General features: G+C 40.5%; 1 protein-coding gene across 1 annotated transcript in view; it reads left to right on the top strand.

Annotated features, from left to right (window-relative positions):
* Positions 1-22022, top strand: part of FANCC (FA complementation group C) — a 229205-nt gene that overhangs the window by 154349 nt on the left and 52834 nt on the right. The window contains exons 6-7 of the mRNA XM_045570735.1: positions 11331-11444; positions 12322-12386. Of these exons, the coding sequence (XP_045426691.1) occupies positions 11331-11444; positions 12322-12386 (179 nt within the window). The remainder of the gene's footprint in view (positions 1-11330; positions 11445-12321; positions 12387-22022) is intronic.

Raw genomic sequence — 22022 nt, forward strand, 5'->3', positions numbered from 1 at the left:
TCCAGTCTCTTCCTGTACCCTACGCACAGAAACCCCTTTCCCCCTGAGAATTATCAATCCCCTCCCATTCTATGCCCGATTCTATTATAATTCTGTTTCTCAGATTTTTAATTCACTTGACTTTTTGATTCACTTGTTGATAGATATGTATTTGTTGTTCATAATTTTTATCTTTACTTTTTTCTTTTTACTCTTTTTAAAGAACACCTTTTAGCATTTCATATAATACTGGTTTGGTGCTGATGTACTCCTTTAGCTTTTTCTGATCCATGAAGCTTTTTATCTGCCCTTCAATTCTGAATGATAACTTTGCTGGATAGAGCAATCTTGGTTGTAGGTCCTTGCTATTCATCACTTCGAATATTTCTTGCCATTCCCATCTGGCCTGCATAGTTTCTGTTGAGAAATCAGCTGATAATCGTATGGGTGCTCCCTTATAGGTAACTAACTGTTTTTCTCTTGCTGCTTGTAAGATTCTCTCTTTGCCTTTTGCCCTTGGCATTTTAATTATGATGTGTCTTGGTGTGGTCCTCTTTGGATTCCTTTTGTTTGGGCTTCTGTGTGCTTCCTGGACTTGTAAGTCTATTTCTTTCACCAGGTGGGGGAAGTTTTCTGTCATCATTTCTTCAAATAGGTTTTCAGTGTCTTGCTCTCTCTCTTCTTCTGGCACTCCCATAATTCTGACGTTGGTTCGCTTGAAGTTGTCCCAGAGGCTGCTTACACTATCTTCAACTTTCTGCATTCTCTTCCTGCTTCTATGGAAGAGTGTCCTTTGCCTCTTTCTGTTCCAAATCTTTGCCTTGATTTTTGCGTTCTTCTAGTCTGCTGTTGGGTCTCTGTATAATATTTTTTATTTCGGGTGAGTGCCTATATTTGAAAGGTCCTATGCACCAGGCTCAATGAACAAAACCCAGGACCAAGAAGAGGTTAAAGAGCTGAGCCCCTGTCCTCCTAAAGAGAAGATTAAACATGTGGTCAAGGATTAATTTTTTTGCCCCAAAATATAATAATTGAATAAATTGGGTCTTTTTTCAGATATCCTTATCTCAGGCGCCATAAATGCTGGGGTCTGTCAGTGTATATTTAATTTCTAGTTGGTTTAATTTCTTTTTCATTTCTTCAAGGGTCTCATTAATTTTATTGGCCTTTTTCTAGGAAATTCTTGAAAACCCTTAAAACCGTGGTTTTGAACTATATATCCAGTTGTTGGTTCTCCTCCATTTCTTTTGTTTGAGATCTCCTTCCTTTTCTCGGCACTTTTGCTGCTTCCCTGAGTTTGTAGGGTAGCTTTGTGGGCCTGGGTGTCCTATATGGTTCAATGGGTCAGCCTCCCAGTTGCCTGATGTGGACACTCTTGGTGCACCTCTTTGTGGACTGTGTGTACACTCTTGTTGTAGTTAAGTCTTGATTGTTGTTGGTGTCACTGGGAGGAATTGATCTCCAGGCCAATTGGCTGTGAGGACCCGCTGTGTCTATAATGGAAGAATTGCTGTGCTGGAGACACATTTATGAGGGAGGACTTATTCCCATAGGGCTTTGGTGCTCACTGAGCCTGCCTCTTGAATGTGTCCCTTATGAGAGCAGTTGAAATCTGGTGTCATCTCACATCGACCACTAGATACACTAGTTTCTGGATATCCAATGGCGTGCAGGTCAGCTACTGTCTGAGGCCACCCAGCAGGAGCTACCTCAAGAACTACAGTTTTCTCCTCTTTTTTTTTTTTTTTTTTTTTTTTTACAGAGAGGAAGAGAGAGGGATAGAGAGTTAGAAACATCGATGAGAGAGAATCATCGATCAGCTGCCTCTTGCACACCCCCTACTGGGGATGTGCCCACAACCAAGGTACATGCCCTTGACTGGAATCGAGCCTGGGACCTTTCAGTCCACAGACCGATACTCTACCACTGAGCCAAACCGGTTTTGGCAGTTTTCTCCTCTTTGCTTGGGATTTGGTTGTTTTGGAGCTGGAGCTGCAGTGTATATGGTTAAGCTACCACAATACAGGCCATTTATATGCAAAAGCAGCTGTGTGGAGCCTAGGTGGGTTTGTAGAATGTGGGGGCGGGGCCTCAGGGCGGGGCGGAGTCTCAGGACATCACTAGATTGGGGTGTGGCAAACAGTGATAGGTGCTGTCAGCTGTCTCATCCTTTCCGTGTTTCCAAGTCCCGTCCCCGCGCTCCAGCACCTCTGCAAAAAAGTCACCCTCACTTGCGGACCCGATGGCTGACAGACCAGCTTCTCCCTGTAGGTGTCTGGGTCCCCTGTGTGACCCTAGAAACTAGATTTCAAAGTGATCGGGAGCTGTTTTCCTTCGGAACTGCGCAGCAGTCGCCTGCCACCAGCCCGATTCGCATGCCTCCGTACCTAGGCTTTTCAGGTTTTCAGCTTTTCAGAGCCTGTGCTCCTTTCTCTTTCAGCCAGCTTTCCCGTGGTTCTGGGTGATAGATGTTTTGTCTTCTAGTTGTAGTTTTGAAATTGTTACGGAAGGCGGAAGATTATTTGTTTACCTATGCCGCCATCTTGGTTTTCCTCTCATTAACCTTTTGATGGACTTGCATTTATGACCTGCTAAAATTAGCCTCCAGCACTTTAGGAAGAAATGGCTACCTAGGTCCCCGCAAGTCAGGTATAACTCAGCGCCAATCTCGTGGCCACCTCTCCTGGGCCCTCTCCTCTCCCCAGTCTCTCCCCATGCTTCACAAGGTCGCACCGCCACCTGCACTCAGCCACGGAGAGTGCCTATATTTGAAAGGTCCTATGAACTAGGCTCAGTGAACAAAACCCAGACCAAAAAGAGGTTAAAGAGCTGCGCCACTGCAAGCCCCTCTCCTCCTGGCCCGGCCCGGCCTGAGCAGCCATCCAAAATGCCCCCTCTGGGCCCAGTGTCTCGTCACTGTGGGCCCAGATCTAGAATCCCCTGCCAGCAGCAGTACTGTGGACCTCCTTTCCACAGTCAGACACTATGCTTAAACCAGCCTCAGTACCATGTGGTTTCCCTCTGAACCTCTGGGCTCCGAGGGCTTGCAGTTCTCTCCAGCCCAGATCCCTCATTTTACCATTCTCCAGGCATCCTCTGCCCTTCCTGGCTGCAGGTTGTCTCACCAGCTGTGTCTACTTTGCCAATTTGGGGTGGATGTTACTCAGTTTAGTTGCTCGTTCTATGTGCTTTGAGACAAAGCTCAGGACAAGTCCATCTGTTCTGCTGCCATTTTGTCTCTCTCCCTCCTTGGAATTTCTTCAGTCCAGGAACACAACTTGCTTTATAACCAGGTGCAAACTTTTTACACTGTAACCAAGTGTCTGTGAAGTGTTTTCCTGTGCCTCATCTCACTTGATCCTCACAGAAGTCCTGGAGTAGGTAGATAGGAGACTCGGTGGAATCCTATTTTCTTTTCATTAGCTGGAAGATGGAGATTTAGAAAGTTTAGAAACTTGACCCAACTAAAAACAAGTAAGAAATAGTGGACCTTAAAAATGACTTCAGGTTTTCTCACTGTGCAGAATATAATCAAACACTGCTGCAGTTAAATATTTTACTCCTTGTTCTCCCTGCATGATCTACTATAATAATCTGTTTTGTGTTGATATTTACTGCTGTGTTGCTGACAATTACTTGAAAGAGAAGTTGGGGTGCTTCACTGGGCTGGAAAATTTTTAGCAAAATTGGAAAAACAGGTAAAGTAATCTTATCTCTCTCTCTCTCTCTCTCTCTCTCTCTCTATATATATATATATATATATATATATATATATATATATTGTTGATCTATATATCTATATCTATCTATCTATCTATATATATATATATATATTCACTGTCATTGTCGATCATGAATTTGGTTGACATTTCTATTATAGAGAAAAGACGAATAGCAATATTAAAATATGTCTTCTAATTAATTTCCTTTCAATGTGCATGAATTTGTGCACTGGGCCACTAGTATGTATTATAATTTTTATTTTGGTACACGAAGACTGATTGTTCATGTATAGCCCAGAATGTAATTTTCCTGTCCTATTTCAGCAAGAAGGTTCTTGCCACTGCTTCTCTTGTCCCTTGTGAGTGCTGTGATTCTGTGGTGTCCCCATATGTCGGCAAAAGCTGAGTAGCACTAAAGCACATATTGTTCAATAAAATTACATCCAAATCAGCTGCCAAGTTCCAGTCAGTTTTATCAAATTAAGTAAAACTCTTTAAAATAATAGTACATAGTAATGTCATGTTTTTTTCAGTATTCTGTGAGTATTTTATGGATTGAAACTTAAGAAAGCAAATTGTGAAAAGGAAAATTTATCATTTTGTACTATAACAAGGCCACAAAGGAATCGACAGTAATTGTATTGTTTAGTAACTATAAATGAGCAACCCATTCTGTTGACCTCAATTGTTTAGTGTTTATTGATCCCCAATTATGTGAAGTGCCTTGGGCTACTTAACAGTTGCTCTAAAGACAGCCCCTGCCTTGGAGAGCCTGCGGGCTAATAAATAGAGTGATGATGCTTGTAACTATAGCACATGGCAGATCTTGAAAGGTACTATTAGATAAATACAAATAGGATGCCATGGAGGTTTCAGGAGAACACTGTCTCATCTCATCCAGTTGGGAACTGAACAGGAGACTTGGAGAAAGATGGATTTTGGAAGATAGGCGTACTTTTGGCAGCTAGAGAAGGGTGGGGTTGTTGGATTTCTGGGGGATAGATGGATTTGGTGATTATCAGGGAGTCTGATGCCACCAAATCACAGGCTCAAAGGGAAAGACTGAGAGAGTTTGAAGGTGGGCTGACTGCCTGTAGAAGCAGGCTGTGCTTAGGCCAAGAAGAGTTCCATTGTATATACTAGTGTTTACCGCACCTCTCTATCCAGTACAGTAAAGTTGGGCGACAGGAGCATTTTCCATGTTTTTGCTTGACCACCATGGCCCCTTTCCCCCTGCCTTGAGTCTTTTTTTTCTCTCTCTGTCCATCCCAGCCAACATCAGACTCACACTCTTTTCCTCTTTTCTGTACTTGCTTCCCTCACTTTTTCTCTCCTTCCCCAGCTGTCAGGATCAGCTCAGAAGTCATCCTTGGAAGCACTCTGAAACCCTACAGTTGGAATTAATCATTACCTCTCTGCTCTCACAGTGATTGTCTTACCCTGAATTATAGCACTTACTACATTCTGTCTTACATTATAGCTGTTTCCATCACTCTCTTCCTTCATCATGTTGCAGGGGCTGTTGCTCCAATAGCTTAAATACAGATCAACTCATGTTTGTTGAATGAATGAACAAGCAATCTTGTTTACAGACAACATTGTTTTATATTATGTATACAGAGATAGATACAATAGAGACCAAAGTGGTGGCAGTTCTAAAATACTTTAATGATTAGCTGAAGATATTGTTTGGAAAAGCACAAAATATGCGCTTGGTCTGAGTTCAAGAATATTGACCGCAGCTTGGCCCTCCTAGTTCTTTGCCTGAGCAAAAGCACAGCCTTTATTCCACACCCAGACCCTGTGCCAAACCACGGCCGCTCCCTGCTCCAGCTTTCCCAGCCGCCTGCGAGTGTGCTGCCGGCACAAAACGGAGCAGATGCAGTGCGGCGAGAACAAATAGGAGCACCTGAAAGCAAGGCCGCGGTTTCCTCTGGTTTTTTTAAGACCTCTCTCCTTGAAAGCTCACCTTCATGGTATAAGCATTTCTAAATGACTTTTCAAACGTTAGCAGAGTTCCCCAAACTCCTACATGAATCAAAATTAGGCTTAAGATGTTTTACATAGAGTTACGTTGGTTCCCACACCTTTCCATCCTTGAAGGATTTTAGATTCCAAGTCAGGGTGATGTATTTACATGTTTCTTTATGCCCTGGAAGTTCATTTACACTTACTTGCTTTTTGTGGTTATCGATTAATGTAAGTCAGAACCCCAGCTCCTCATCAGTAAAGTGAGGGAATTAAAGTAGAGTGTCTCCAATTTTGCTCTGTCAGCATTTAACATAAAATCTATTATATGACTGTAGGAATTAATTTTTGTCCAAAAGCCAATGCTTACAGAATATTTAATGGTTTTGTGTTTAGGCTGTTTGCCACTAGATGGCAGTAAAAATGTTATTATTGGCAGTAAGTGCTTATCAATTTTTAAGGTTGTTTTTTTTCCTTTTTATTGAATTTTATGAAATGACATTGGTTAACAAAATTACTGCAGGTGCGCAGTTCCAGAACACATCATGTGTACACTGTATTGTGTGTCTGCGGTCTCCCATCCCCAATTCAGGTCTCCTATCCTCACTTCTCACCCATATCCTCTTCCACCTCCTCTCCCCTTTACGTTTACTTTAGAAGAGAGATTTGGAGGTCTAAAGTTTGAGGTGTCTGTTTTGAAATTATCTAACCATAGCCAAGTCTCAATATGTTCTTTCCTAGGACCATGCTTATTTTACCCAGGGATAAAACTCGTATGGCCCTCCATAGCAGTTTGTATTAGGGAATTATGGGGGCGAGGGGGAGACATAAATTAAAGCAAGTCATTTTGTTTTACAAAACATTATTTTATTATAAAAGAAAGATATGAAGATTGTAGAAACTTTGGAAGTACAGGTATTTTGAAGAAGACATTTTAAATTACTCCTAGAAATAATCTATGCTAACTATTGTATTGTAGTTATAAAGTTTCTTCCCAGTATTTTTTTTGTGCATACAGAATTAAAATCACATAGACCATATAGTTTGACACCTTATGTTTCAAACGAATGTTGCATTGTATTTTCCTGTGTTATTAAATGTTTTTTACAACATGATTCACACTGTTGGATAAACCATAATGAATTCAACCAGCTCAATGTTGGGCACTTTAGTTCTTCTAGTGTTTCACTGTCACAAGTAATGCTGCTGTGAATTAAATCTTTTCTTAGGCTGTATTGGTGGAAATAATAATGCATATGAATAAAAGGATACAGTTTCCATGCTTAGGCTATATGTCATAGGGAGTTCCTAGAAAAGCTTCACAAATGTGAGCTCCCAGCGGCAAGAGCGCCCTCTCTCCGCCTTCCTGCCAACACTGAGCATTATGGTGGCGGTTGTTTGTTTTTTCACAGGGCAGGAGGTGGGCTGGGGAACTCATTTTTATAATATTTAATGTTTAAAAAATCAGTTTCTAACAATATCATTTTGGAAATTTGGGCCAGGACAGGTCTGCTAATTAAGTTATTTTTATGTTTCCAAGACCTTAAGTGTTACAGTGAGCTTGTCTAGTGCAGGTGTTGTGGATGCTCCCTAGGGAACTGTTTATGGCTATTTTAAACATGACTCAGAAATTATTTACACTCCCTAGTCACACCTTCTAAATCTGCTGAATGTCCTAGGCTTGGAGTTCTTTCTTTTTTTACCTTTCGTTGGCATGGCTGCCAAAGGAGCTCATGCCGCTGTGGGAGCCCCGCGCTTGCACTGGTCCCCGGGCGCAGGATGGGAGGGCCTCTGGGAGGCCCGGGAGAGCCTGTTCTTAGCCCCACAGTCCGGCTGCCCGTGTTCTCCGCCCACTGCACACACCGCACTACCTTCACCCCCTGAGTCTGCGGTACTCGGTGCTTTAACTGGTTAAGGGCCAGTCATGTAAACTGATGCAGCCATCCTTTATAGGTGGCTCAATTGAAACTTCGCTTAATTGAATTTTATTAAAAACTGAATTTTAAGGGCGGCGCCATACTTAGAACACTTAGCACAGTGCTTCACACAATAGTGAGCGCTCAGTGCATTTTAGTAGTCATAGCTGTTAGAATCCCCCCAAGCGGCTGCACTGACGGGATGCAGGGGCCGAGAGCTCTCCCTGCAAGACGGACTGGACTGGCTGAGCACCTGAGGCCCTGAGGGGCCGGCACAGCCAGCAAGGAGAGTCAGCCCCTGGGGCTTTGGGAGCTAGTGTGGGCTTCATCTAAGAATGGCTGGGAGCCTTAAAGGGCCCCCAGAGGGCCTTAAGCTGAGGACCCCTTAGATTTGCATTGTTTAAAAACAAACGGGGGGGGGGGGGGGGGGGGCGGTGTCCAGCTGCCTCCTGCAGAGAGGACGCTGGGAGGTTCCTCTTACGGCGGTTTAGATAGTGAGTAACCAGCCTTGGCGTGTTCGGAAGCTCTGTGTCCCCGTTTGCTCATCTGTAACAGATTCAGTAATAGTACCTACCCTGTAGGCTGTGGGGATTAAATGAGTTGCTATTTGTAACATGCTTTTCCTGAACAGCTTTAAGTGTTTTTTAAATAGAATGCCTGGTGGCAGAAGGCTAATCACTTCCAGTTCCGTCCTCCCTCCATCTAGCATCAGAATGACCCAAACTCCCCCCGACTGAGCCGGTGGCCGCCAAGTTGTCAAATCAGGCTCGGCCTCCTCCCTCCCCTGCCTGGGCTGGTGTGGGTGCCTCCACGGGGGTGTGCGGCCTGTGACAGGCCAGGCCTGCTGGCCGTTCCTTTGCCGCACACCTGCGCTGCCCCCCCACGGGTCAGGCCCCAGCCGCCCCTCGCTGAGTGCGCCACCTGTGCTCCGCCAGTGAGCTCCCCTCAGGATGGCCTGGCTGCCATTTCCCTCTCCTGGCTTTGCCGCCCGCACACACTGCTTGCTCTCACCCAGGCTGCACCTGGTGTTTGAAAATAACTGAGCGACGGGCTCTCCTGGGCTGCCGTCAGCTCCTGTTTGCTGGCCGGCCTCATAAAGGCCGGCTCTGAGCTGGGAGGAGAAAGGACAGTTAGCAGGCAGAGGCTTCCACCGGCCTTTCCCATGCTAACGAGAGCCTCTCAGGAGCTGAGACTTCATAAGTTCACTTTAACGCTCTACATTTCCGGTTTTTCTCCCTCTCCAGTGGATGCATTTTTTGTAAATTACGTTATATTTATATGTGCAGGAAACATTTTAATCATAATATCTTCCACTGAGCAGTAATATTTCAAAGCTACTTGAACTTGCTGTGATCTTTTCTAATTTGAAAACAGTAGGCGGGATCTCATTTAGGGACAGCAGTTTCGACCTGTGTTACTCAGTAATGTTGCCTGAGTTCTGTTCTGAGGATATTGAGCAATTCTGAGCTCACGGAGGAAGTATCGCAACCTGCATGGGAGGGTGCATGCCAGGTCTGGAGCGGACCTTTCCTCCGGAGACTCCTCCGAAGAGTGGGGAGAGGGAGAGGCGGCACAGATGCCTCCTGGTGTTGCTAATGCATGATTACGTTTAATGGGGGCAACATTTGTCATTTTGATTTACATCATTATGAAAAGGTGAGTAGTTTTTTTTATCTGATCATCTGCTGACGGGCACCTAGGCTGTTTTTAAATCCTAGCTATTGTAAATTGTGCTGCTATGAACATAGGGGTGCATATATCCTTTTTGATTAGTGTTTCTAGTTTCTTGGGATATATTCCTAGAAGTGGGATTACTGAGTCAAATGAGAGTTCCATTTTCAATTTTTTGAGGAAACTCCATACTGTTCTCCACAGTGGCTGCACCAGTCTGCATTCCCACCAGCAGTGCACAAAGGTTCCTTTGTCTCCACATCCTCGCCAACACTTGTCGTTTGTTGATTTGTTGACGATAGCCATTCTGATAGGTGTGAGATGGTACCGCATTGACATTTTGATTTGCATCTCTGATAATTAGTGACTTTGAGCATGTTTTCATGTGCCTCTTGGCCTTCCTTCTTTCTTCTTTTGAAAATATTCTATTTAGGTCCATGACTGTCAACATTTCATTATTTTTTTATTCTTATGTGAGGATTATTTTTATATTGATGTGATCTTTTCTGTGTATAAAATTTTACATCTTCCTTTCTTTATTTCACATGGTAATATAAACATTTAAAATGCTGTTATAAATATTTCATACACATTTTAATGGCTTATACAATGAGCTGCTATGTGAGACACTATAAATTAATCATTCCCTGCTGTTAGACATTGCTAATGAGAAATAATACTGTAATGAACATCTTTGAGCATAATCCCATTGTCATATTTGGATTTATTTCTTTAAATATAAACCAGGTATCTTAAAAGTCCTGAATGCTTTTAAAGCCTTATAAAATAGCCTCAAGTTGCTTTCTGTAAGGCAGGCATCTACCCATCTACAATATAAGGCATCTTTGTTTGGGTTACCAGCCTCTGGGCACACATAGCCCTGGCAGTCCAAGCTGGAGGGTGTGCTGTAGACTGGGCTCCGCCTGCTCTGCTCTCTGGGGTGCCTCAGGGGGTCCACAGCAGAACTGACGTGCGGATGCTCATTTACGTGCTTCCACGGCTCACACAGAGTACTCGCTTCACATTAATGTTAATTAGGTATTCATATCTGTAAAAGCTCTAATTTATTAAGTGAAAAAATAAGTGTTGGAAGGTTGATACTTAAATTTACCCATTTTGATTATGAAGGTGAACATTTACTCATGGGTTTCTTGGGCATTTGTATTTTCTCTTAAGAATTATCTGTTTATACTCATCTTATACTCAGTGTTTGTCATTTGGTATTTTGCACATTACTTTACATATGATCTGTATTATTTGTAGTCAATATTCTTTCTGGTTTGTACTTATTTTATGGAAAACAAAAGGTTTTATTTTTATTTAGAATAATCAATTATTTGCTTCCTTGATTTTCAGTTTACAAAGTTCTTCCCCATTTATACATGTGAAAAGCACTTATATTTTCTTCTTGTTTATTATTTTATTTCATTTTTACATTGATCTCTTGAATTTATGTTAAATTCAAGTATATTTTGATGAGTAGTATTAGGTAGAAATCTAATTTTTTTTTTTCAAATAGTTTTCTCTGCACTATTTTTCACATAATCTTTCCTTTTCCTAGTGATTAATGTGTTTTTTATCATTTGATTGTCATCTATTCTGATAAAAATATTTTGCTGATTTTAAAACCAATAAAGAGTACATTCTTAATGTGGTCAAAGCACTGTTCTTTATGTATTTTTGTTTCACTGTTAACATTTTTAAAAGCTGACTTTGAATTTAATAATTTTTATCACTAACTTATTTCTTCTTTTTATTAACGGTTTTATTGATTTCAGAGAGAAAGGGAGAGAGAGATGGAAACATCGATGATGAGAGAGAACCATTGATTGGCTGCCTTCTGCATGCCCCCTACTGGGGATCGAGCCCTCAACCCAGGCATACGCCTGACTGGGAACTGAACTGAGCCATGCTTGCCGGGCTCTTTCTTCTTACACATTAAATTAAAGTGAACTGCGTATATGGGCACATTAAGATTGCTCATTTACGAATGACCCGGACTCTAGGCATTAAACATAAAAAGCACTTGTATTCACATTTCAGAACTTTTTTCTCTTTCTGTTTGTGTTTGTAGGGGTTGTTATCTCATATACTTGCAGCATTCAGATTTGATATAAAAGAAGTTGATCTTTTTACTCAAAGTCTTGGCTATGCACCTGCAGATTATTATCCTGGTTTGCTAAAGAATGTAAGTATTTTTAATTTATTAGTATTAAATTTTTCATTGGTTAATATATCATCAGCAAAAAGAATAAATAGAAGTATTTCACTTCTCCAGAAGAGATGTTTAACTTTTCTATGTTTATCTCTTCTTATGTTGGGCGGACTTACAGCCATGTAAGGAAGAAATGTGAGATGGGGGTTATGGGAAAGAAGAAGGAAGCCAGGAGAGGTTATTCTAAATCAACCAACTGCTCTGTCTCTTAACACATTTCATTTATCCTCCCAGAGACTTTTAGGAGAAGAAATTGGTTAACCAATGTAAATACAGCCTTTCATTATTAGACAAATTTTATATTTAAAATGGCATGATAGGAATTTTGTGTTAAAGCAAAAAAAAAAAAAAAGTAGTTACAACCTTGTAAATACTATTATATTAAAGCTATGTGTTCTTCTGCCTTAAATTTTAGCTAGATTGAAGAAATTTTCATTTTGATCTTAACATAGCTCTTTTAAAAACTGTTAGGAGATTTTTCATTGTTTAACTATTCTGGTCTTTTGGACGCTTTACGCATGAATAAAAAATAAAGACTAAGAAAGAAAAATAAAATAACTCTAGTGCTGTTTTATTTGTAATGGGTTCGGTTTTAATTTTTAGGAAATTAGTGATCTATCTGTTGTTCATTTGCTTAAGTAGGAATTCAGAATAACTGGCATTAAACATAAAATCCAAATTATTATTAAATAAGTTGGCACTGCCTCTTTTCACTTTGACAAAGTACAAGGAGAGAGCTGGTAGAAGAGGGTAGGGAATCTCAACGGAAATACCACTCACACCAGGAAAATAGAACTGATGTCATCCTGTTTGCAGTGCGAGTTAACCTGCAACTGATTTTGTTTTACAGATGGTTTTATCATTAGTGTCTGAACTCAGAGAGAGTCATCTTAATGGATTTAACACTCAGAGGCGGTAGGTGTGGAACTTAACAGCCCTCTTCTCAAGTTTCAAAATATATGTTTGGTTATGAGAAAAAAAGTTATAATTCTTAGGAAATGCATGTTTATAGTTATAGTTATAGTTATATCCATTTTGAAAAGATTATTTTAGTTGAATACATAGAAAATTTATGAACTTTATCAAACTTTCTTAATCCCTGTTCTCAACTTTCATAAGGCAGTAAATCGTGCAATGTGTCACATGCTCCCATAGAGTCAAAAGCCCTCCATGTACAGTAGAGCACACAGAACAAGTGCTCAGCTCGTGTGTGCATGTCATTACACACACACACACACACACACACACACACACACAAACACAAACACAACCAGGATGTTTACAAGGCAGCAGATACTTAATGTGCACATATGACTTAAATGACTATTTTAAGGAACAATATTCTAACATTTAGACTAAACAAATCAAAGAGTCAGATAAATTAAATAGCAGTTGGTCACGTTATAAAATGTTTCTTCACTATGAGGAAGAATTCAAAGTTGGTTTAACTGGTGAGCATTTTATTTTTAACAAATCATTCACTAAAAGAATCTAAGGACCAAAGCACATTGTGATTTTTTTTTATAAAGCTATTGCCAGTGAAAGCTCTGTCAGGTATGGTGTTTGCTCTCAGACTTAGAAATCCTTTGCATCTAACCCTTAAACTATAAAATTCTTAGGCAAAAACATGAGGAAATCTTTATTACATTGGATTTGGAAGTGATTTTTTTGGATATGACATCAAAAGCACAACAGTAAAAAAGCTAGATAAATCGGACTTCATTCAAATTAAGAACTTTTATGAATCATAGGATATTATCAAGAAAGCAAAAAAACAACCCACTGAAAGAGTAGAAAGGAAATCATGTATCTGAAATCATACACCCAGAATGTATAAAAAATTCCTAAAACTCAATAACAGAAAATTCAATATTAAAAAAATGGCCAAGAGACTTCACTAGACATTTTTCCCAGGAATTTGTACAAGTCAATAAACACATGGAAAGATGCTCAATATCAGTAATTATTAGGGAATTCCCTATTGAAATCTCAATGGGATACCACATCACACCTACTAGGATAGCTGTAATTTAAAAACACAAACATAAATGAAAACTAAGAGATCTTGGTAAAAATAAAGCAGGTAGAACCCTTGTGCATTGCAGGTGGGAATGGAAAAAGGTACAGCCACTGTGGAAAACAGTTTGGCAATTCCTCAAAAATTTAAATACAGCCTGGCCAGCATGGCTTCGTAGTTGAGCATTGACCTATGAACTAGGAGGTCACGGTTCAATTCTCAGTCAGGGCACTTGCCTGGATGCTCAAGTTGCGGGTTTGAATCCCCAGTGTGGGGCATGCAGGAGGCAGCCAATCAGTGATTCTCTTATTATCTCTCTCTCTCTCTCTCTCTCTCTCTCTCTCTCTCTCTCTCTCTCTCTCTCTCTTCTTTTCCTCCCTCCCTCTCTCTTTTTAAAAGTTAAATGCAGAATGATCAGAAGACCCAACAATTCTACTCCTAAGTACATATTCAAAAGAAATGAAAGCAGGGGCTCAGATATCTGTACACCAAGTTCATAGTAACCCAAGTGCCTATCAACAGATGAACAGAGAAACAAAATGTGGTTTACAAATACATTACAATACTATTCAGCCATAAAAAGGAAAAAAATTGTATATGTGCAGGAACATGGATAGATTTGAAAACATCATGCTTAGTGAACTAAGCCAGACACAGAAGGACAGATATTGTATGATTCCACTTATATGAAGTACCTAGAATAAGCAAATTAATAGAGATAGAAAGCAGACTATCTGTAATAATAAAAGCTTAATATGCTAATTGGACCAGACATCCTTTCTTCTGGACAAAGCTGTGGCGGCCGGGGGCCAAGGCAGAGGTGGCCGGCCAAGGCCCTTGAATTTCATGCATCGGGCCTCTAGTAGGTTATAAGTGTGTAGAGGGAGTGGAGTGATTGTTTAAAGGGTACACAGTTTTTGTGGGGAGTAAGGAAAAGCTTTGGGTATAGATTGTGGTGATGGGTACACAATTTGCGAATTTAATATTTAATGCCACTGAATGGTTATCACTTTAAAATGGTTACAATAATAACTATTCCGTATGCTTTATTGCAATAAAAGAAACTTGAAGAAAAAAACAAATGTGATGCCAACTATAAACTCCCTCAAATAATTAAAATGTAAGACACATTAGCATGTGTTAGAAAGGATATGAAATTACCAGAACTTTCATAAACTGGGAGAATGTGCATAATATAAACATTTTTGTAAACAGTGTGGCAGTTTAATATAAAGTTAAACATAAACTTACCAAATGACCCACCAATTCCATTTTTGAGTTTTTACTCATGACAAGTGACAACATAGGTATTCACAAATATTTTTGTGTAAATATTCATAACTGTTTTAGTTGTAATAGTTCAAAACCAAAATCAATCCAAAGGACCATTGACAAGGGAATGGGTAAACAAAAAATTATATGTTACCACCATTGAAAAAAATGAAAAAAACAAGTCATAAATAGAAAGTATTATGAAATTGTACATCTGATAAAGGGCTCAAATTCAGCATATATAAAGAATCCAATAATAAGACAAATAATCCAGTTTAAAAATTGGCAAAAGATTGGAATACATGTCACCAAAAAATGTATACAAGTGGCTTATTTCAAGAACTTGAATACTAGTATATAAATGTTTATAGCAGCATTGTTCATAATAGACAAAAAGTGGAAGCAAACCAAATATCCATCAACTTATGATTGGATAAACAAAGTATGGTATGTGCATACAATAGAATATTATTCCTAAGAAAAAGGAACAAGCTACTGATTCATGCTGCAGCATGTGTGAACCTCAGAAACATGCTTTGTGAAAGAAGTAAGTCATAAAAGAACACACATTGTATGATTCCATTTTTTTTATAAAATGTCCAGAATATGCAAATCTGTATATATATTAGTTGTTGCCTGTGGCTAGAGGTAAAAACAGGGATTTCCTACAACTGAACACAAAAGATGGAAATGTTCTAAAAGTAGATGATGATGTTTGTTGTCCAACTCAATAATTTATTAAAAATCTTCAGATTGTACATTTCAGATATGTGCATTTTGTGGCATATAAAGTATATCTAAAAATATAAGATGAATCCCTAGGGTGCATGGAAAGCATTTACAGTCATTTATTTAAATATTAGGTAAGGACTTTAATTTAGTCTTGTGGTGATGTTGAATAATGGGTCTTTTGAGTAATAAACTTCAAAATATATTAAAGGGGCCGAAACCGGTTTGGCTCAGTGGATAGAGCGTTGGTCTGTGGACTGAAGGGTCCCAGGTTCGATTCGGGTCAAGGGCATGTATATTGGTTGCAGGCACATCCCAGGTGGGGAGTTGTGCAGGAGGCAGCTGGTCGATGTATCTCTCTCATCAATGTTTCTAGTTCTCTATCCCTCTTCCTTCCTCTCTGTGAAAAATCAATAAATATATATTTTTTTAAATTATATATATATATATATATATTTTTTTTAAAGGGAATTTGAAAAAATCAATAGAAGGCAATTTTTATCTATGACCTATACCAAATCTCAAAATATGATTTTATTTATTTATTAAACCTCACCCAATGATGTGTTTTATTGATTTTTAGAGAGAGAGGAAGAGGGGGAGGGAGAGAGAGAAACACCGATCAGTTGCCTCCCACATGTATCCCCCCCCCCCGGGATTGAACCTGCAATCTAGATATGTGTCCTGACCAGATATTGAATCTGCAACCTTTTAGTATACAGGATAATGCTCCAACCAACTGAGTCACGCAGCCAGGGCAAGTTGATGATTTTTTAAGACTTAGATGAGAATAAACAAAAAAACAAACTAAAATAGACACACACATACACACACACACACACACACTCACACTCACACTCACACTCACACTGAATAAGTGGAAAAGACCAGCCACAGACTTGGAAAATATCTGCAACCTATAAAACAGACAAATATAGAAATGGCTTCTACAAATGAGTTATAAAGAGACAAACACTCCAGAATGGAAATGAACAAGAAATATAACATAAGCAGGTTATTACAAATGAGGCAAACTGCATAAAAATAAACATTTAAAAAGTTCTTCAGGAGTGACATCAGGAGGATAGCAGAATAAGAAGGACCAGTCCTTACTTCCTCCCCACCGCCCCCCCAGCCAGCCCCCTGAGACACTGACTTAACAATAGTATATGGGCCAAAGGGCCTTTAGGAGAACTCCAGAAACTAATTAGAAGTCCTAATATCCCAGGCAGGCTCAAAGTCAAGAATAGCCATATTGAAACAGGAAAGAAATCCATTTCATATAAACTACAACAGCCCTTCCCCTAAGCCAGCTCACCTTTGTGTGATTGGGAGGAAAAGTCCAGTTTGTAGCTTCTCCCTTGTAAGGGAAAGAGCAGAGTGGAGTGTGTCCAACATTCTGGCTTTTGTGGGGCTGCCTGAGGGACTAGTGTTTGTCTTGCTGGTGCCAATCGTAGGCATGTATTTCAATCTGTCATTGTCGATTGTGAATTTGGTTGACACTTCTGTTATAGAGAAAGGATGAATAGCAATATTAAAATATTTCTTCTAATTAATTTCCTTTCAATGTGCATGAATCCATGCACCAGGCCACTAGTGTAATATTAAAAAAGCAGAAACCAATAAAAATAAAGAGATTATTTAAAGAAAAGTAACTCAAATAAATTAATATTGATGTCTCCATGAAAAGAAAGGTAGTGTATTCATTAAACAAGAATAAGGTGCTATTTTTAAAAAAAGAAGGAGCATCCATAGGATAAAAAAAGTTTTTGGAAATTAAGAGTGGTGAAGAAAAACATAAATAATAAAAAGACTGGAAAATAAAGTTGAACAATTCTTTCTAAATCTTGTTCAAAAAGACTAAGAGATGAAACATCTAACAGAAAAGATACTGCCCAGGGAGTTCAATATCTAAAAAATTAGAGTTTCTGGAAAGAAAGAACAGAGAAAAGAATGGGTAGAAATCATCAAAGAAATAATTCAAGAGAACTTTCCTGATTTAAAGTCCACTGAGTGCCCAGCACAGTGAATAAAAGTAAGTCCATATCAAGATGCCTCATTGTGAAACTTCAAAGAGCATATCCAGAGCCTCGAAGGGGTGAAAACAGGACTTAGAAATATAAGAATTAGAATTCATGATAGCATGGCACTTCTAAAGAACAAAAATGAAGCAAAAGGACAGTGGCACCACTTTCACACCTCTGTAGAACAACTACCAGAATTCTAAACTCAACTGAAGAATCAAATGTGTGAGTAAAATAAAGGTATTTTCATACACACAAGATCTCAAATACTTTACTTCTCATATATCTTTGCCTATATAAGAAGAATGAACCAAAAAAGAAGATATGGGATCCTGGAGAGACACGAAGGATGAAGATCCCAAGACAATAATTGCACTGTGAGAGTCAAAAACAACCTGTCCATAATGAAACAGGTCAGAATGTTCTAAGAAAAGTTTATTTAAGAAGATGAAAATCAGATATGTCTGAATATATTTCAAGAAGAGTATACATTTGGGTGGAAGTTTGGGGTTAAAATAATCATTGCAAGGAAAAATAAGCAAACAGTCAAATAACAAGTCATTAAACCCAAGAGAAACAGCATTGATATTAAGGAATGAGTTGGGCCTCCAAGATCAGAAAGTGTGTAGCTCTGCAAAAGCTACTGTTTTTCATAAGCTTTGAAAACTGTTTGACTGCCGAGACCGGTTTAGCTCAATGGATAGAGCATCGGCTTGGGGATTGACGGGACCCGGGTTCGATTCCGGTATAGGGCATGTACTTTGGTTGCGGGCATATCCCCAGTAGGGGTTGTGCAAGAGGCAGCTGATCGATGGTTCTCTCATCGATGTTTCTAGCTCTCTATCTCTCTCCCTTCCTCTCTGTACAAAATCAAAAAAATGAGCCGGGGCCGGTTTGGCTCAGTGGATAGAGCGTCGGCCCGCAGACTGAAAGGTCCCGGGTTTGATTCCGGTCAAGGGCATGTGCCTTGGTTGCGGGCACATCCCCAGTTGGGGGTGTGCAAGAGGCAGCTGGTCGATGTTTCTCTCTCATTGACGTTTCTAACTCTCTGTCCCTCTCAATTCCGCTCTGTGTAAAATCAATAAAATATATTTAAAAAAAAAAGAAAAAAGAAAAAAAAGAAAACTGTTTGACTGTTTAAAACAGTTGCATCTGTAAGTTTGATAAAAAAAAATTTTTTTTAAATAAGTTAAAAAGAATATCCAAGGCTCTTCCTGTAGTCTACAAAAGTCCTACTCAGGCCCTCCCACATGCACTGTGGTCTGACAACCTTGGCCTCCTTGCTGTATTCATTGCCTTTACATTTGCTTTGTATCCGCCTGCAACGTTTTCCTCTCAGATATGTACATGGTTTGTTCATATATTTTCTTCAGATTTCTGCTCAAATGTTCCCCTCAGTTAAGTCTCTGCCTTCCTTGACCCTTCAGTGTGCTTAACTTTTCACCATGGCATTTGATAGCATCTGGAATTTTATTCTCTCCACTAGAGGCCCGGTGCATGAAATTCGTGCACAGGGTGGGGTGTGTCCCTCAGCCCAGCCTGCACCCTCTCCAATCTGGGACCCCTCGAGGGATGTCCAACTGCCCGTTGGAGACCCAATCCCAGTTGGACAGTTGGACATCCCTCTCACAGTCTAGGACTGCTGGCTCCCAACTGCTCGCCTGCTTGCCTTCCTGATTGCCTTCCTGATTGCCCCTAACCACTTCTGCCTGCCAGCCTGATCACCCCCTAACCACTCCCTTGCCAGCCTGATTGATGTCTAACTTCTTCCCTGCCAGCCTGTTTGCTCCCAACTTCCCTCCTCTGCCAGCCTGGTCACCCCTATCTGTCCTTCCCTGCAGGGATGATTGCCTCCACTGCCCTCCCTTGCAGGCCTGGTGCCTCCCAACTTTCCTCCCCTGCTGGCCATCTTGTGGTGGCCATCTTGTGCCCACATGGGGGCAGGATCTTTGACCACGTGGAGGCAGCAATCTTGTGTGTTGGAGTGATGGTCAATCTGCATATCACTCTTTTATTAGATAGGATAGAGGCGTGGTGCATGGTTGGGGGCCAGCTGGTTTGCCCTAAAAGGTGTCCCAGATCAGGGTGGGGGTTCCCTTGGGGCATGGGATGGCCTGGGAGAGGGGCCTGTGGTGGTTTGCAGGTCAGCCATGCCCCCCAGCAACCTAAGCAGAGGCCCTGGTATCTGGAATTTATTTACCTTCTACAATTAAAACTTTGTAGCCTGGAGTGGAGGCCTAGGCCTGGCCAGGGCAGGTGGAAAATTTGGTTTACTCTATTGCCGGAGGCAACCCTAGCCTATTCTCTCCAGCTCCGTGGCTGCTACCATTTTTCTTGCGCTTTATCTTCTATAATTGAAACTTTGTAACCTTGAGTAGAGGTCTAGGCTGGCCAGGGTATGTGGAAAACTTGGCTTCCTCTATTGCCAGGGAAACCCAAGCCTCTCAACTGTTCTCTGTGGCTGCAGCTATCTTGGTTGGGGTTAATTTGCATACTTGCTCTGATTTAGCTGGTGGGCATGGCTGGTGGGCGTAGCAGAGTGATGGTTAATTTGCATATTACTCTTTTATTAGGTAGGATTTCTAGGGCTTGTCTTTGGGCTTGTGTCTCTAACACTTGTAAGCATCCTTGAATATAGTAAGTGTACAGCACTAAATACACTAATTTAAAAAGGAATTCACTGAAGAGGAAACACAAGTGAGTAACAAACATTAATCTAGAAAGTGCCGAAACCAGTTTGGCTAGGTGGATAGAGCGTCAGCCTGTGGACTGAAGGGTCCCGGGTTCGATTCCGGTCAAGGGCATGTACCTTGGTTGCGGGCACATCCCCAGTAGGGGGTGTGCAAGAGGCAACTGATCAATGACTCTCTCTCACCGATGTTTCTAACTTTCTCTCTCCCTTCCTCTCTCTCTGTCAGGAATAAATAAAATATATATTTAGAAAAAATAATAATAATCTAGAAAGTTATCAGGAAAGAGCACATGAAAGCAATGAAATAATTTTGCCCAGATTAGCAAGAAATAAAAATACTAAAAATAATATCACTGGCAAGATTGGAAAAGTAAACGTAGTTTTATGGGATGCAATCTACTACACAAATAATTACATGAGACACAGTAGGCACAGCAAGGATGGGGACCCCTGCAGCAGTGTTTATAATAGCGAACAATTAGAAGCAAGCTCAGTGCCTATAAATCAGGATATTGTTAAATTACAGCACTCACATACTCTTTTAATAATAGGTAGCTAGTAAAATGAAGGACAGCTGAAAGTTCTATTGTTATTCCTTTTGTGTTTCCAGAACATAAGATTTGTGATTATTTATTCCTAGAAAAGCATCTAATTGCATGTATTTTATTTATCTCTAGTTCTTTTCTTATCTATTTCTTGAGCATGTAGTATGTATATGGAGTTGTCCCTACATGCTAGGAATAGAGCAGTGAGCAAAATAGAAAAATGTGCCTGCCCTTACACACCTGATGTCCTCGCAGGAAGAAACAGACCACGAACACTAAACAATCAGCTTCATTAGAGTACCCGAAGTGAAATGGTGAATGAGACAGGACGGACACAGTGAGCTGGGAGGGCTCTTGCTATGTTAAACTGTTTTCCGGTGGAGCTTTCTGCTCTAAATTTGCACTGTCCAATACTGTAAGCCTTTAGCCTCATGTAATTGTTGAACACAGAGAAATGGGATTTTAAATTTTGTTTCATTAAATAAACTTAAATTGCCACATATGCAGATTGCTTCCATATTGGCCAGTATTTGTATGGGATGGTCAGGGAAATCCTCACATGAAGCAGCATTGGGGCTCAGACCTATATGACGTGAAGGAGCTAGCCATGTGTTCCCACAGGACCTTATCAGGTGTGGGTGGAGGCGTGTACGGAGCAGAGCAGGTAAGGGTAAGAGTGGGAGGAAATGAAGCCAGAGAAACAGAGGGGCCCGCCATGGAGAGCTTTTGTGGCTAGAATGAGACTGCTTATTCTCTCTGTGAGTTGGGACGCCATTGCAAACCTTTGAGCAGGCAAGGGAAGTGATCTGCATGTTTAAAGATCTGCTGGAACTGTTCTGATGGTAAACCGTGGGGGATAAGGCAGAAGCAGGAGAAAGTTAGGAGGCTCCAACTGTAACAGACTGGGAGCGATAGTGAATTAGGGGGTAGTGATGGAAGTGTTGAGAGGTAGTCAGATGAAGAGTCAGTATTTACTGCTGGGTCAGATAAGGGGCATAAGAGAAAGGGAGCTATCAAGAATGGACTTCAAGGGTTTGGGCTTGACCAGAGGAGACAGGAAGCGCAGGGTAAGAGAACATTGGGGGAAGGAATTCAAGAGTTCTGTCTTGGGCAGGGTAATGGGAGGTGAATATGTGGTCCTAGAGCTCATTGTCTGAAACATTGCTGAAGGCATAAATGACAAAACTGAAGCTGTCCTACTTTGGGTACATCACAAAAAGGCAGGGTTCTTTGGAAAAGATGATAATGCTGGGAAAAACAGCAGGAAAAGAG

This window comes from Pipistrellus kuhlii, unplaced genomic scaffold, assembly GCF_014108245.1.
Source record: "Pipistrellus kuhlii isolate mPipKuh1 unplaced genomic scaffold, mPipKuh1.p scaffold_m20_p_36, whole genome shotgun sequence".
Classification (NCBI taxonomy): domain Eukaryota; kingdom Metazoa; phylum Chordata; class Mammalia; order Chiroptera; family Vespertilionidae; genus Pipistrellus; species Pipistrellus kuhlii.